The 17,882-nt window shown below is 38.2% G+C and overlaps 1 protein-coding gene across 4 annotated transcripts in view; it reads right to left on the bottom strand.

The window, feature by feature from the left end:
- CNTNAP4 (contactin associated protein family member 4) overlaps positions 1–17,882 on the bottom strand; it is a 256,666-nt gene that overhangs the window by 26,038 nt on the left and 212,746 nt on the right. For all 4 annotated transcript variants that reach the window (XM_040443180.1, XM_040443179.1, XM_040443178.1 and 1 more), the window contains 2 exons: positions 12,579–12,749; positions 11,660–11,878 (listed from right to left, as the gene is read on the bottom strand). In XM_040443180.1, the coding sequence (XP_040299114.1) occupies positions 11,660–11,878; positions 12,579–12,749 (390 nt within the window). The remainder of the gene's footprint in view (positions 1–11,659; positions 11,879–12,578; positions 12,750–17,882) is intronic.

Here is a 17,882-nt window from a genome sequence, read left to right as displayed (position 1 = left end):
CACTGAGGAAAACCCTAGGAGAACTGGGAGGAGGAGGAAGAACTAGCTCTTCCTTAGGTTCAAAGAACTATTATGGTTGAAATAGGAAGCTGTGAAGCAACAGTATCATAGTACAGAAAATGCAGGCGCTATTCTCTAAACCAAAGTCAATGGTGAGGACATGCTCTCGTGGTAGTGACAGCAGAAAAATGTGGGTCTATTTAGATTTCTTATATGCCAATGCCACAGCACCTCTCTGGTCTGACCCATTTTAAAGAAATGAACTGTTAGTGGTATTAGTCATATTCTCTGCTCTGAAGAGATCCCATCTGAATTCAGATTTCAGTCAACAGTCACCAAGATCTGTTTGCTAAACAGGCAAAAGTAAACTGAGTGCCTCTTAAGCTGATCATGAAAATGACATCTCAAGGAAGAGAGAACACAATTGAAGTAAGTGATACGATTACATTAAAGAGAAATGTGACTTTCATTGCATTGCACTTTGGTAATGTGGGAACATACTTACTACAAAAGAAAACCAGACTGAAAGAAAAATTACTCAAACATAAAACTATTGCCATTCTCTTCCCAAAACTATTTTAGCCTATCAAAAGTACACTAAAAGTAAAAAGAAAAAATCTAGAATATATTATGATTAATGACTCTGTTCATCAAAAGACACCATTAAGTACATGAAAATACAAGGGCGCCTGGGTGGCTCAGTCAGTTAAGTGTTCAACTTCAGCTCAGGTCATGATCTCACAGTTCGTGGGCCCTGTGCTGCCAGCTCAGAGCCTGGAGCCTGATTTTGGATTCTGTGTCTCTCTCTCTGCCCCTCCCCTGCTCATGCTCTCTTTCTCAAAAAATAAATGAACATTAAAAGATTTTTTTTTTTTTAATTTTAAATTTTTTTTTTCAATGTTTATTTATTTTTGGGACAGAGAGAGACAGAGCATGAACGGGGGAGGGGCAGAGAGAGAGGGAGACACAGAATCGGAAACAGGCTCCAGGCTCCGAGCCATCAGCCCAGAGCCTGACGCGGGGCTCGAACTCACGGACCGTGAGATCGTGACCTGGCTGAAGTCGGACGCTTAATCGACTGCGCCACCCAGGTGCCCCTAAAATATTTTTTTAAAAAACTAAAAAAACAGTATATGAAAATACAATCCACAGAAAGAGAGAAGAAATCTGTAATAACGTTACCTGAAATAAATCCAAAATTCTTATAAACCTTTAAAAAAAAAAAAAAAGAAGACAACCCTGTAGAAAATGGGCAACAGATTTGAACAGCCACGTCACAAAGGAGGATATCCAAATGGTCAATAGCTATCTGGCAGTGTCTTTTAAGGCTTAACATATGCACATCTTATGACCCAGTAATTCCACTGTTAGGTAGAGACCCAACAGAAATACAAGCATATGTTCACCAAAAGACCAGTACAAGGATATATTTGTGATATCCAACTTTGCAAGGGCACAAATGCCCATCCACAGTAAATAAATCTACCTTTGTATTGGTAATGTCAGTTTCCCAAAATATCCCTGAGCAATACTAATGTGCAACCTATGGTGATAACCAAACTTCAGACCTTCGACAGGCTCAGAGTTCAACATTAACCCTCACGTGTGGCATTTAGAAACTGTTTGCTCTAGAAGCCCAATAAATATTTGTGGATTTGATGCAATTCAAATGCAATGCAAATGACTTATGCATCCATGTCAGGAGTTCTTCCTTCTCCTTCAGGTCCTAGTCACAAAGTATTGAGATGGAGTTTGCCCCATTTAAAAAAACCTGTCAGTAAAAGAATTTAGACTGCAAACAAAAATTGCAGAGCTAGTTGAATGAAAATCAATTCAAGGCTAATTTAAGAAGCTTCTAAGAAAAATGCTGAGTTTACAAACCAAAATAGAAAATGACCACTGTCACATTTCAGCTTAAAAAAATGATTGATTCTTTTCTCTCCACATTTCCGTGGTTGGGGAATGTTTGCGGGTGAATGATAACAGCAATGACTCTCGACATTGAGACTTCATTGTAACAAGGTCAAGGACATATGTTTAATACACCAATTAACATCATGCCACTAAACTTATTTTTTAAGGTAATAAATAGAATGTCTGAATAGGACTTTTTAACTCAGACACATCATAAATCACATACACACACAAAGGACAAAGTGAAAGAATGTGAAAAGGTCAGTAAAGACTCAGTGCCATAAATAAGAACAAGAATGGAGAAAGAACTAGAAGGCTCGAACTAAAGGGTGAATTGCCATTTTTATTATGAGAAGCCATCTGACAGTTGGGATATTTGGGGAAGGAGAGGGGATTGTCACTGCATTGGTGTTCACTGTTTCTAATCACATTACATTCACGTTAAATGTTTCCACTGTCTCATACAAGGCTTTGTGTTCATTATTTTATTACTCCTTCACTTTGCACGGAATCCTATAGTTTGGTTTAGATGAAGATACCTGTTCTAACGTTTGGAACTGCAGGTATTGTTAAAAACCTTCTGTTCTATCATTCTTTGGTGTAGACTAACAGTTCCATCTCTGAAATGACCATTTCCTTTATTTCCATTTCAATGCCATAGATCATTGTTGCTCAGCTGAGTCACGTTTTTATCTTGCTTTCTACTTATTTTCACTGATTTTGTTCACAAGGTGAAGCATTAGTCTGGCCTCAGAGTTACACTCTGAGATGTGGACACACTTCATGATTGGTCTTTAGAGGAGAGTGAAGCCAGCAATGGGAAGAGTGCCAAATCCTACCCACTAGACCATCAGGGAGGTTTGAAGCCAGTAATGGAGAAAACACCTTAGATGTTTTCCATGACATCCCATCCTACGAGTCATTTCTGAGACACCAGCCAAAAAAGAAAAAAAAGTAATGTCCACATTGTGGACATATCAACATTGACCAGGCTGTGGTAGCACAGTGAGATGGAGAATATAACTGGAATCAAAATTAACATATATCCAGATATCCACATTTTACTTGTAGGTAAAAGTGTTAAAGATATATCTCAAACAAATATATTTCTACATTATCAAATTTTCTAATGTTTCATATTTGTTGTATTATAAAATGACTTTATTTGGTATTTGAAATATTCCACAATAGTGTTAATGTTTTCTGCCAAATTTGTTTACAAGCAAGAAGGTACATTTCTGGCAAAAGCGACTAAATGCTGGGATACTAACATAATCTATCTTAGAGTGACTAACATTAGCTTAGTCTTACAGTTGAGAGGGCTCGGTCGGCTGAGCATCTGACTTTGGCTCAAGTCATGATCTTGCCGTCCATGAGTTCAACCCCACATCAGGCTCACTGCTGTCAGTGCAGAGCCTGGTTTGGATCCTCTGTCTCCCTCTCTCTCTGCCCCTCCCCCACTTGCACTCTCTCAAAAATAAATAAAACATTAAAAAAAGTTTTTAAAAAAAGATGTGTTTCTATGTAACTGAAATCACCATCATCACTGTCTGGATTTAAACATTTTTTTAGGAGAAAAAAGTTATACTGAACTATAGACTTAGTCTTTATAGTCACATTTATCTCATTAATATATACTGATACCCCAAAACAAATGACAGTCATTATGCACATTTAAGACTACTGATTAGCCATAATTAATTTTAAGAATGATGGGTGAACTACAAATTAAACTCTTGAACTTGTAAGTAAGGGGAATGAAATTACCTTTTAAACTGTGAACCAGAAGATCAATTCTGTTGCATTAGAAGAGAGACTCCTACTCACCCACAGAGTCAGGACTCTGGGAACACACTTAGCTCTAGAATATTGGAAGGTATTCATATGTGGGGAAACAGTGTCCAAGAGAAGGTGCCTTCTACATCTGACATGTACTGGCACAGAACATATGAACAAAGAAGCCCGATTTCCTGGGAGAGTGTGATTATGGGGCGGGTGGGATCTCACTGAAGAAAAGGAAGGAGGGGAGATATTTTCTCCAGGGTGTGAAGAAGGACCACCAGTCTTTTGCTGCCTTGAAAGAGTATGGTTTATAGAGTTTGTAGCATATAATCTAGACTGAAGGGTCAGGGAACGGCGTGAATCATCCTACAGGTTAGGACAAAGGAAGAAAACAAGAAAAGCTAACTTCAGTTGAAACTGAAAAGTGCGAAATGATGGGAGAATCCCAGAGACCTAAGAGAAGTGTCTTGTCCCCGAGAAGATTAGCAGGAGTAAGTAGTCACACACTAGCAGCAACAACAAATCCACCACAAGTTGTGTGTATATACACTTAAAGTACGGCCCAACGCTGCTTTTCACCGTGTCCGCTTCAGCCCACACCAACGTCATCTCTCACAGGGATCACTGCCCTAGCCTGCTTCTACCCTGTTCCCTCCATCCACATTCTTCACAGTGGTCAGGAAGATGTGGAAAGGTACATTAGATCATGCGCTCCTCTGAGCCTCAGAATAAGACCCAGATTCCTCACCACAGTCTCAAGACCCAGTCAAAGTGACCATGATTTGCAACAGGCTTTCCCTCAGACCAACTCTACCGTCCTGCTACCATGGCTTCCTCCTTGCTCCCTGACTCCTTCACTTCGCTTTGAGCCATGGTTCCTCTGCTGGGAATTCTCTCCCTCCAGACGTTCACGTTCCCTCTTCTGCTTCCTCTGGCCTCTGTTCAAATGTAAGGTCCGCAGAGAGCACTCTCCTGACCACCCTGCTGAAAGTAGAAGCCCCTTAACCTAATTTATTGCTTGACTTCTTATAGAATTGACCATTATCTGAAATGGTGTCTGTATATACATACACACACACACACACATAGATATATGTGTGCATACATGCATGTGTGTATATGTGTATTAACAACATATTATAAATAATAACTATATTATCTCACTATTTACTCTTTTATTGGCTGCCTCTTGTCTCTTCCACTGAAATATACTGTAAGGAATGCAGAGAGTTACTTTTTGGTCTCGGTAAACGCTACACTAAGTTAGCTCTAATTTTTATTGATTTTTTACTAGCTTTTCACCCACTTTGCACTAATTCATTGTAACGTAAAAAAAAATTTTTTTTAACATTTATTTATTTTTGAGAGACAGAGAGAGACCGAGCACAAGCAGGGGAGGGGCAGAGAGAGAGGGAGACACAGAATCCAAAGCAGGCTCCAGGCTCTGAGCTGTCAGCACAGAGCCTGATGTGGGGCTCGAACCCGTGAACCATGAGACCATGACCTGAGCTGAAGTCAGACGCTCAACTGACTGAGCCATCAGGCACCCCACATTGTAACTTTTTAAATTATGATTTAACTCCCATTGAAGTATGTTAATCTAGAAATTTAAAAAATATCTTGATGTGTTTATTAGTAATATTATAAATTGATAAGTTAATATTCCATCTTGTAAGTGTCATTTTTTAATGACTAGGTTGGGGCCTGTTCCTAAGAGCGTGGTCTACTCATATGGTAGAAATAGAGATAAAAGAAAACCCTGATGTGCTCTTTGACAGCCAGTGACCTGTCTCTCCCTAAGCCTTTTTTAAAACATGGGTCCTTAAATGCTCCCCAATCAAGAGACACAGGGCATCAGAACGGATAAAAAACCAAGACCCATAAATATGCTGGTTGAAAGAGACCCATTTTAGACCCAAAGACACCTCCAGTTTTAAAGTGAGGAGGTGGAGAACCATTTGTCATGCTAAGGGACATCAAAAGTAAGCTGGCATAGCCATACTGGGGCCAAAATCAGACAAACTAGATTTTTAACCAAAGACTGTAAAAAGAGATGAAGAAGGGCACTATCACCTAATAAAATAAAGAGGTCTATCCAACAAGGTCTAACAATAGTAACTATTTTTGCATTAAACTTGGGAGAAGCCAAATATACAAATCAATAAACAACACACTTACTGAAATTCATTGGTAACAATACTGTAACAGTAGAAGACTTCAACAGTCTACTTACAGCAACGGACAGATAATCTAAAGCACAAAATCAACTGGGAAACAATGGCTTTGAATGACACACCAGACCAGATGGACTTAACAGATATATTCAGAGGATTTCATCCCAGAGCAGAAGACACATTTAGAATGCACGTGGAACATTTTCCAGAAGAGATCACATACTGGGTCACAAATCAGGCTTCAACCAGTACAAAAAGACTGAGATCATTCTTTGCATATTTTCAGACCACACTGAAACTTGAAGTCAACCACAAGAAAAAATCTGGAAAGACTACAAATATATGGAGGATAAAGAACATCCTGTTAATGAATGAATGGGTTAACCAGGAAATTAGAGAAGAAATTGAAAAAAATACATGGAAGCAAATGAAAATGAAAACACAATAGTCCAAAACCTTTGGGATACAGGAAAGGTGGTCTTACGAGGGAAGTACATAGCGAGAAGTCGGGAAGAAGAGGGAAGTAGATAGCTTCCTCAATCAGGAAGCAAGAAAAGTCTCAAATATACAAACTAACCTTACACCTAAAGGAGCTGGAAAAAGAACAGCAAATAAAACCCAAAGCCAGCAGAAGAAGAGAAATAATAAAGATTACACCAGAAATAAAGGCTATACAAATTAAAAAAAAAAAAAAACAATAAAACTCGGAGATGGTTCTTTGAAAGATTTAACAAAATTGATAAACCCCCTAGCCAGACTTATCAAAAAGAAAAGAGAAAGGACCCAAATAAATAAAATCATGAATGAAAGAGGAGAGATAACAACCAACACCACAGAAATACAATTATAAGAGAATATCATGAGCAATTATATGCCAACAAACTGGGCAATCTGGAAGAATTTATCTAGGATAAATTCCTAGAAACATATAAACTACCAAATCTGAAACAGGAAGAAATAGAAAATCTGAACAGGCCTATAACCAGCAAATAAATAGGATCAGTAATCAAAAATCTTCCAACTCTCAAAGGTCTAGGGCCAGATGGCTTCCCAGAGGAATTCTAGCAAACATTTAAGAAGAGTTAAAACCTATTCTTCTGAACTGTTCCAAAAAGAGAAATGGAAGGAAAACTTCCAAACTCATTCTATGAGGTCAGCATTGCCTTGATTCCAAAACCAGACAAAGATCCCACTAAAAAGGAGAACTACAAACCAACATCCCTGATGAACATGGATGCAAAAATTCTCAACAAGATACTAGCAAATCGAATCCGACAGTACATTAAGAGAATTATTCACCACATTCAAGTGGGAGTCATTCTTGGCCTGCAGGAGTGGTTCCATATTCAAATCAATCAATGTGATACACCACATTAATAAAAGAACAGAAAAGAGCCATATGATCTTCTCAATAGATGCAGAAAAGGCATTTGACAAAATACAGCATCCTTTCTTGATAAAAACCCTCAACGAAGTAGGGACAGAAGGAAATCTCAACATCATAAAGGCCATATATGAAAGACCCACAGCTAATATCATACTTAATCGGGAAAAACTGAGAGCTTTTCCCCTAAAGTCAGGAATACAACACGGATGTCCACTCTCACCACTTTTATTCCACATAGCGCTGGAAGTCCTAGCCTCAGCAATCAGACAACAAAAAGAAATAAAAGGCATCCAAATTGGTAAGGATAAAGTCAAACTTTCACTCTTCACAGATTTCACTCTACATGGAAAACCTGAAAGACTCCACCAAAAAACTGCTAGAGCTGACACACGAATTCAGCAAAGTTGCTGGGTATGAAATCAATGTACATATATTGGTCGCATTTTGATACACCAACAGTGAAGCGGCAGAAAGAGAAATCAAGGAATCTATCCCATTTACAATTGCACCAAAAACCATAAGATACCTGTGAATAAACCCAACCAAAGAGGCAAAAGATTTGTACTCTGAAAACCAAAGAACATTTATGAAAAAACTGAAGAAGAAACAAAGAAATGGAAAAACATTCCATGCCTTTGATTCGAAGAGTAGATATTGTTAAAAGGTCTACACCACACAAAGCAATCTATACACTCAACGCAATCCCTATCAAAATAACACCAGCATTTTTCACAGACCTAGAACAAATATCCTAAAATTTGTATTTGAACCATAAAAGTCCCCAAATAGCCAAAGTAATGTTCAAAAAGAAAAGCAAAGGGGCGCCTGGGTGGCGCAGTCGGTTGAGCGTCCGACTTCAGCCAGGTCACGATCTCGCGGTCCGTGGGTTCGAGCCCTGCGTCGGGCTCTGGGCTGATGGCTCAGAGCCTGGAGCCTGTTTCCGATTCTGTGTCTCCCTCTCTCTCTGCCCCTCCCCCGTTCATGCTCTGTCTCTCTCTGTCCCAAAAATAAATAAACGTTGAAAAAAAAATTAAACAAACAAACAAACAAACAAAAAAACAAACAAAAAAACAAAAAGAAAAGCAAAGTAGGAGGTATCACAATGCCAGACTTCAAGCTGTATTACAAAGCTGTGATCATCAAAACAGTAAAATACTGGCACAAAAAGAGACACATAGATCAGGGGAACAGAATGGAGAACCCAGAATTGGACCCATAACTTTATGCTCAACTCATCTTTGACAAAGCAGGAAAGTATATCCGATGGAAAAAAAGACAACTGCTTCAACAAATGGTGTTGGGAAAATGGACGGCAGCATACATAAGAATGAACCTGGACCGCTTTCTTACACCATACACAAAAACAAATTCAAAATGGATGAAAGACCTACATGTAAGATAGGAAACCAACAAAATCCTGAAGGAGAACACAAGCATTAACCTCTTTGACTCTGGCTGGAGCAACTGCTTACTAGACACATCTCCAGAGGCAAAGGAAACAAAATAAACTACCGGGACCTCATCAAGATAAAAAAACTTCTGCACAGTGAAGAAAACAATCAACAAAACTAAAATACAACCTAGGCAATGGGAGAAGGTATTTGCAAATGACATAATGGGTAACATGGCTAGTATCCAAAATCTATAAAGAACTTATGAAACTCAACACCCAAAAAATAAATAATCCAGTGGAAAAATGGGAAGAAGGTATGAACAGACATTTCTCCAAAGAAGACATCCAGATGGCTAACAGACACATGAAAGAAAAAATGCTCAATATCACTCATCATTGGGGAAATACAATCAAAACCACAATGAGATATCACCTCACACCTGTCAGAATGGCTAAAATGAACAACTCAGGAAACAACTGATGTTGATGAGGACGCGGAAAAAAGGGAAATCCTCTTACACTATTGGTGGGACTGGTGTAGCCACTCCGGAAAACAGTGTGGTTTCTCAAAAAGTTGAAAATAGAACTACCCTCAGACCCAGCAATTGCACTACTAGGTATTTTACCCAAAGGATACAAAAATACCAATTCAAAGGGGCACAGGCACCCCAACGTTCACAGCAGCACTATCAGCAATAGCCAAATTATGGAAAGAGCCCAAATGTCCATTGACTGGTGAAAGGATAAAGAAGATGTGGTGTATATATATATATATACAATGGAATAATACTCAGCCACCAAAAAGAATGAAATCTTACCATTTGCAAAAACGTGGATGGAGCTAAAGTGTATTATGCTAAGCGAAATAAGTCAGGCAGAGAAGAGACAAATACCATATGATTTCACTCATATGTGGAATTAAGAAACAAAACAGATGAACAAAGGGGAAGGGAAGAAAAAATAAGACCAAACAGTGAGGGAGTTAAGAGACTTAACTATAGAGAGCAAACTGAGGGCTGATGGAAGAAAGTGGGTGGGAGACGGGCTACATGGGTGATGGGCATTAAGAAGGGCACTTGTTGTGTTGAACACTGGGTGTTGTATGTAAGTGACGGATGACTGAATTCTACTCCTGAAACCAATATTACACTATATGTTAACAGTTAACATGAATTTAAGTAAAATCTTGGAAGAAAGTAAAATAAAATAAAATAAAATAAAACGAGTTCTTCTTTCAATATCATCACATTAACCATGTCAATTTTCTCAGTTACCTGTGAGTAAAAAGAAGGGAATTGTATAAACAGATTTTTTATTAAGAGTAGATACATTTTTCAGAGATCTTTCGGCCTTTTTAATTTTCTATGACTTGACTTAAACACAGCGAGGATTTTAGTTTATAAAACTTTCACATAGGGCAGCCTTTGGATTTGAACATATATGGGGATGTCAAAAGCCTAACCAATTGCCTCCATAAAGATGAAATCTCTTAGGTATATTTATTAAAATTATAACACATGATTGATGGCAGAAGGCTCAAGTCTGTTCCAACACAGTCTTCTGATATAATAATAGTGCTTCCAGCCACTACAGCTACCTGAAATCAAATTAAGGCCCGGATTCCTATCAGACACAATACATAGTGACTTCATTTCTATGAAGTTAAAATTCGCACAAAGGATAAAAGGTCACGTTCAGGCGAACTGCAGCAGACCTCACTGTAAAATTCGAGGACTGTTTCAGCCTTCTCAATTTCCAAGAATAGTAAGGCTATTTCCAAGATACTGACAGATTTTAAATTGCCATACCTTTGGTTGCAGCGATCTCTCAGGTTTTGTAATTCAGGAAATATCTGTGTCAATTTCCTGAGTTTCCGGCATGTTACTAAAAGTTAGGTCTTTCAAGTATTCCTCATTATTTCCATACCCTTAAATCAGTCGAGTGGCCATAAGATCATGATTAGATTGTCTATTACAGTGCCCTATTCATAGAATCTGTTCATTAAATATTTATTGAGTGAAAGAATAAATGATAGAAGTAAGGAGTATATAAATTCATTAGAAATCCCAAATATGTCTTAATCAAGTAAGTCACAAATAGGCTTATCTTTTGCAGTGAGAGTAATAAACACGATTATTAAGCAATGAACGATCTAATAGGTATGTTGAATTTTATTCTAAAACACAACTGTTAAAAATGCTTGAAAAAAAGTTTCTCATCATTTATAACCTATCCTGCTTTTATAGCATTGCCGTGCCCTTTTTTGCATTAAAATATCTGGAAAGTGATCAAGTAAGAAATAATTCCTTGCACTCATGGTCGATGAGTTCTGTAAAGTAATTAGCAAGATTAAAAATAAACACTTCCAGAAGGATTCCGCCATCAGGTGTATAGATACCAAGGGAATGTATTCAGGCAATAAAGGAACAGTTGGATATAAGTATGAGGTAGGTGATCAGAAGGCATCCAAAAAATAGGCAAAATGAGAGACACCAGTAGAACTGACGGTTTATACACTTTGTTCCTGCTTTTCCTTTTTTCTTCTACTGGCCTGTTTTTTGACGAGGGTCCCTGGTTGGCATCAGCTGGAATTACAGGGAGAGTTCCTTAAATCCTCTGGGAACAGAGATAAACACCTCCAACATAACACTAAAAGCACTAATGTAAAAACAAACAAACAAAGCAAACAGATTACATAATCTGTAACAGTAAGAATCCAGATTTAGGCACTAATCAAATACAAATTTAAATCTCACTTACTAGGTAGATTCCTGAAGGCAAGGCATTTAGATCCCTGGTAGCTCAGTCACCTCATCTGTAAAATGGGGTTAACTCATTTCACAGGTTTGGGTACCAGGAAGGCATAAAACACCTGGCACAGCCTGGAACGTAGGTTCTCAGTAAACAGTGGTTTGTTGTGGCTGTTACCACCATTTTTATAGTTGGTATTATTTCATTTTGGCCCACAACTGAGCTGACATCATAGAGTTAAATGACAACAGAACTTACCCACGAAGAGTTGACTGTTGAGCTGTAAAAGGACATGGCCATCAGTGGGAGCAGGCTGCGTCTTCGGTAAGAGCTGATCCACTTGGATAGTTGCCTCTTTCATGTTCCTTTCAACCTTGACGTGGTGCCACTGGTTGTCATTGAAATGAGTGGGTGACTGCACTGAGATTTCAAAAGGTCCATTCCCCACATCAAATGAAAAGGTCACTACTGCCGGTGCTGGAAATATGAGATACAAAGATTGTTCAAGTTAGTCCACACGGGGGAAAGCGGAGTCCTCTTCAGGAACAGCGCCATAGCATAGCAGTCAGGAAATATAAAGATAAGGGCTCAAATCTTATGGAAGGAACCAATGATGTCAGTAAAGGACAGAGGGGGAATAAGACAGTCAAACACATTTGGGAAAAAACTCCGATCTTAAAAAATTCATCCTCAGAGTTAATTTCTCATATTGAGAAAAGAGTAAAGCTATTTGGCCAGAATAAGAAAACTAAATAGGCTCTGGCCTTTTATGTAAAAATAATTTTTACAATGATTCAAAGTTTCTATAATGTTAAAAGCATGTAATATACATTTGATATTAAGAGACTAATGGTGATCTAAGCGTATACCAAAATTATAAGGCTGGGGATCTAATTAACTTTGTAAGTGACTGAGAATTTAGTTTTTAAAACATTTTAATTATCTGAATTTAAAACCCTTCTTAAATTGGTTCTAGAGAATACCAATTATATTCCCAAATTATCGTGTTAAATATTAAATTATTTTCTTGCAAAAAGGCTAACAATATCAGATTTTTTTCAAAAGGACACAATGAAGAGATTCAGCTGATAAAGTAGAAACACAGTACTTTAACAATTAGTCAAAGGATTTACTACCAAATAGAATTCCACAGGCCTCTAAGGAAAAGGAGACTCACAGCGTAGCTCTATCCTTATAAAATCGGTAATCCCCAGGTTCTCTAAAAATACCCCAGATGAAGCTGTTGTCTTAAAAAAGAAAGACACATCTGCACTAAGTTCTCCATGGAAAGTAGGAAAATGAAGGTATGAAGCCTCAGTATTGAAGGAAGCTGAATTCCAAAATGATCCTGTTTGGAAAAAAAAAAAAAAAAGGAAAAAATCAAAAAGAAAAATTCATGAAATGAATGGCATAATTACATTTTCAATTTTTAGTATTTCTGCTACTAAAAATATTGCTAATTTACACAAACCTGCTTTTCTTTTTTCTATTAACTATATACTTACTCTACGGGACACGGGTAGAAGAATGGAGATTTTACAAGGATCGTGATCCTGGATTCCTTCCAACATAGGAGAGGAATGATCACTACAGAAATGGTCTGAATGTTATATTTTAGGTAAGAAAAATAGCCTCAGCCCAAATACCACCCTCTGCCAAAGGGATGTGGTAAAAATCTGCCAAATATTCACTAATAGACTTAATTTTTTTATAACGTGAAAACTGAAACACCTACATTCCTTTGAATAACAAAACTCTAGAGAAGCTCAAAGCGTTTTTTGTTCCGACACTTCTAACACACACACTTCACAGAGTTACTCCTTCAACTAACTGTTTTCATTAATGGGCCTTGTGATTTTCTAAACTGAGACTGGCATTCAAAATATTCTCACCTAATTAAAGATCAAGACACTACTTATTTTCCTGATCTTCTCACAAAAATGCTCTTTCCATTCAAAATTATCTTTTACTTTGCTTGTAACAGTGAAGTGATCAACAGTAGGAAAGGGCTCTCGAAAAGTTTAAAAATGGTCAATATAAGGAGAATGTGCAAAAGGTTGGGGGTATAAATTAAGGGATGTGAAAACAATTATGTGGACTATTAATTGAGTTATAATTTCTGTCCACATGCCACTTCTCATCTTCACTTTCCCATTCTTTTTGGGGGGGGGAGCAGTTACACCTACAACTTTCCTTTTGAGAAAATACTGTGAGACTTATACAGCAGACAGCATGGGAAATAAAGTATAAATGCAGTGATTGAAGTGGCAAGAGCGAAATCCAAGTGTCTCTGTGTGGCTGATGAGAAGCACCACCCGAGAAATGAACTATGTATTTGCTGCTGCCACCAGCAAGTTCTCGACACACGGAATATAAATATACACCTGCCTCCATACGCACTCACAACATTGGTTAAAATTCTATCTAAATTACCTTCCTGGAAGACGTATCGATCCACTGAAGTCAGAAAACAGTAATTTCAAAACAATGGTTCATTATGTTAGCAGGGAACAGATAGCTAGAGTTAAAAATCGCAGACTTGCCTCAGCTTCTCTCCGTTCCTTAGATTTTAATTTATTTTCTATAAATCCTGGACCAAACAAGCGGTGGCTGTATCCAGTTTACGTTTTCTGTTTTTCTTATGGACCTGATTCAAAAGTCAATTCTCAGCTCATCTGTGAACAATTTTAGAGCTGCATTTATTCCGCTGAGAATATACTTTGAGGGCTTTTTTTTTTCTACAGCCAAATGAAACTGTATATTATCTGAGTTGGCCAAGCCTAGTCTTATTTCCATTTTACAGCTATTTCTATGCTTAGACATTTTGATCTCTAGGAAAAACTGCAAGGAAATGCGAAATATCAAATCAGGGATAACAACACATTTGTGTTCTTAAAAGCTCTTACCTGACCTATTTTTAAAAGGAATTAAATGCCTTTCTGTTGAAATGTGATGTATATGAAAATTAAAGCTGTAACTTTAAGTTGTGGAACATTACCGAATCTTCTTCATTCGGTCAGATTAAAAAGAACACTGAGAATTCCTTAAAGGTCTACATGAGATAATATTACTATAAGACATAATATTTCAGTTGTTTCATTTCTATATCACACCTAACCCAATAAAGCATCCTGTAGAAGGTTTCAGGAACCTGGCTGAAACAAACAAACAAACAAAAAAACAATTTCTGAATTGCTGCTATCTTTACAATGAATGTTTTTATAGTAATGAAAACAATGTATTACCTTAGGTAGCTTAAACATTCTCACATACATCATCATGCCTTTTTAGCCCAGTTAGCAAACCTTATTGTACAGATTCACAATAGGTTAAAAAAATAAAAAAGACAAGAAAAAAAGACACCATTTTATTGGATGAGGAAATTGCTGCTAATTCAAAACAATGGTAAAGAAAGCAAAGGCCAGTATTTCCATGATCAAATCATGTTTATGGCGTATGATATCTCAGCTCTTTCCAGACTGTGCTAAGAAGCACCCAGGAGAACGTGGACTGCCTCCGAAAAAGGAGGGGAAAGAGCAGGAGGCCCAGCAAAGCAGAGCCCAGCAGGCGGGCGCCAGCAGGAAGCGGCAGGTCTTTTGAAGAGAGAGTTCCTGGCTAAGGTGGTTCAAAAATCCTTAAGCTGCATCCAGTGGCAGACTGGAATGCAATCACCTGCAATGGGGAGGGAGAGTAGGACCACTTTTATCATCCCAACAAAAACAATTCATGATGTGTTATTCTATGTAATTAACTAGTAATTTAAAAATTTTCAGTAATTAATAATTCGTATCTTTTCAATTAAATTCAGGAGAGGGTACTCAAAACTTGGAAATATTCCTTCAGGAATTCCACCTCTTATTCTTCCCAAATTAAAAAAAAAAATGCAATGGATACTGGGATCCAGACAGTTATTTATTTTTTTTTTTAAATTTTTTTTTTCAACGTTTATTTATTTTTGGGACAGAGAGAGACAGAGCATGAACGGGGGAGGGGCAGAGAGAGAGGGAGACACAGAATCGGAAACAGGCTCCAGGCTCTGAGCCATCAGCCCAGAGCCTGACGCGTGGCTCGAACTCACGGACCGCGAGATCGTGACCTGGCTGAAGTCGGACGCTTAACCGACTGCGCCACCCAGGCGCCCCCAGACAGTTATTTACATAGAAGAGGAAGATGTACTAAGGATTGAATTCCATACACAAAGTAAAAAAGAGCTCATTTAGGAAACTTAGCTTAGTAGAATGTTAAGATTACAAGTAATTTAAGGGCGCCTGGGTGACTCAGTTGGTTAAGCATCCAACTTTTGCTTTCGGCTCAGGTCATAATCTCACAGTTTCGTGGGTTCGAGCCCTTATCGGGCTCTCCACTGGCAGAGGGTAGCCTGTTTAGGATTCTGTCTCTCCCCCTCTCTGTGTGCCCCTCACCAACTCACGCTCTCTCTCTTTCTCTCTCTCAAAATAAATAAACTTAAAAAAATTTTTTTAAAATATTCTTTTTGATAAACTTTTATTTATATCATTAATAGATTATCCATTAAAAAGAACAGATTTAGGGGCGCCTGGGTGGCTCAGTGGGTTAAGCGTCCAACTCTTGATTTCAGCTGAGATCATGATTTCACAGTTCGTGGGAATGAGCCCTGCATCACGCTGACAGCATGCAGCCTGCTTGGGATGCTCTCTTTCCCTTTCTCTGCTCCTCCTCCATTCACACTCTCTCTCTCAAAATAAATAAATACATTTAAAAAAAAATAACAGATTTATAGAGACAGAAAGTTAGATTAGTGGTTCTCTGGAACTGGGGAGAGGAGGCAATTAGAGAATAACAGGGGCTAAGGGGTGGGGAGTTCTTTCTGCATAATAAAAATGTTCTAAAATTGATTGCAGTAATGGTGACACAATGCTGTGACTATACTAAAAGTCACTGAATAGTTCACTTTATATGCATGAATTATACGGCATGTAAATTACAGCTTAATAAAGCTGTTTTTAAAAAAGAACAACATTTGAAAAAGCCATTATTTTTTAAGGCACTGTGTTTTTACTTAGAAAAGCAAAAGGCATATGACACACTAACCCTACCTTTCTTTCTTGCCCCACTTTATTGAGGTATAATTGTCATGTAAAGAGCTGTACGTATTTAATGTACACAACTCGGTAAGTTTGGTAACACTACCTTTCTTAAAAGTAAATAAACTGAAGTGAAATACAGAAATGCCAAGGCAAGGGATAATTTACTAGTCAAACGGATCTTTCTGGAGGTAAGAGTCATTTCAAAAGCTGGAAGTATAATTTCTTGCATTTGAGTTTTTATTTGGAGGTAATTGTAGCTTCTTGTGCGGTTGTAAGAGATAACACAGAAAGATTCTGTGCATCCATTAGCTAGATTTTCCCCAACGCTAACATCTGGCAAAACTGTAGTGTATCAAAACCGGGATATTCACACTGATAGCAGTCAAGATGCAGGACATCTGCAGCATGGCAAGTAGCCTCCAATGCTTCTCTTTTATAGACACACTCATTTCACTCCTGCCCTCACTCTTCTGTAGCCCTCTTACAACCCCTATTCTCTACTGTCATCCGAAGAATGTTCCATAAATGGAAGGTAGGTAGCCTTTGAGACTGACAAATTTTTCACTCAGATTTCTCTCTGAAGATACACCAAGTTGGTGTGCGAATCAATAGTTCATTCCCTTTTATTGCTGAACAGTATTCCATGTACGGATGTACCAAAATTTGTTTAACTATTCTCCTGTTGAAAGACATCTGGATTGTTTCTAGTTTTCAGCTATTGCAATCAAAGCCGCTATGAATATCCATGTAAGAGTTTTGGTATGAACATAAATTCTCAGTTCTCTGGGATAAATGCTATCCCTGAGTCATAGGAGAGTTGCGTGTTTTACTTTTTATGAAACTGCCACAGTCCTTTCCAGAGTAGCTGTATTATTTACATCCCCGCCAGCAATGTGTGAGCGAGCTGGTTTTCCACATCCTAGTCAGAATTCTGTGTCATTATTTTTATAGCCATTTTGAAGGGTGTGTAGTGACATCTCATCGTGGTTTTGATATGCATTTGCCCAGGGGCTAATGATTTTGAGTATCTTTTCATGTGCTAATTGCCATCTGTAGCCCTTTGGTGAAATCTCTTTTACCCATTATATCCCCGGCTTGCTGAGGGCCACCTTCTCTCTTGGCCTTTCCTCTGTGCACAGGTGGGAAGAGAGAACCCTCTGATGTCTCTTCCTCTTTGTATAAAAACACTAGACCAGGGGCGCCTGGGTGGCTCAGTCGGTTAAGCGTCCGACTTCGGCTCAGGTCATGATCTGGCGGTCCGTGAGTTCGAGCCCGCGTCAGGCTCTGTGCTGACAGTTCAGAGCCTGGAGCCTGTTTCAGATTCTGTGTCTCCCTCTCTCTCTGACCCTCCCCTGTTCATGCTCTGTCTCTCTCTGTCTCAAAAGTAAATAAACGTTAAGAAAAAAACAACAAAA

This window comes from Herpailurus yagouaroundi, unplaced genomic scaffold (genome assembly GCF_014898765.1).
Source record: "Herpailurus yagouaroundi ecotype Mexico unplaced genomic scaffold, PumYag 190, whole genome shotgun sequence".
Taxonomy (NCBI): domain Eukaryota; kingdom Metazoa; phylum Chordata; class Mammalia; order Carnivora; family Felidae; genus Herpailurus; species Herpailurus yagouaroundi.
The sequence above is the reverse complement of the archived record's forward strand: the minus strand, read 5'-3'. Positions and strand labels throughout refer to the sequence as shown.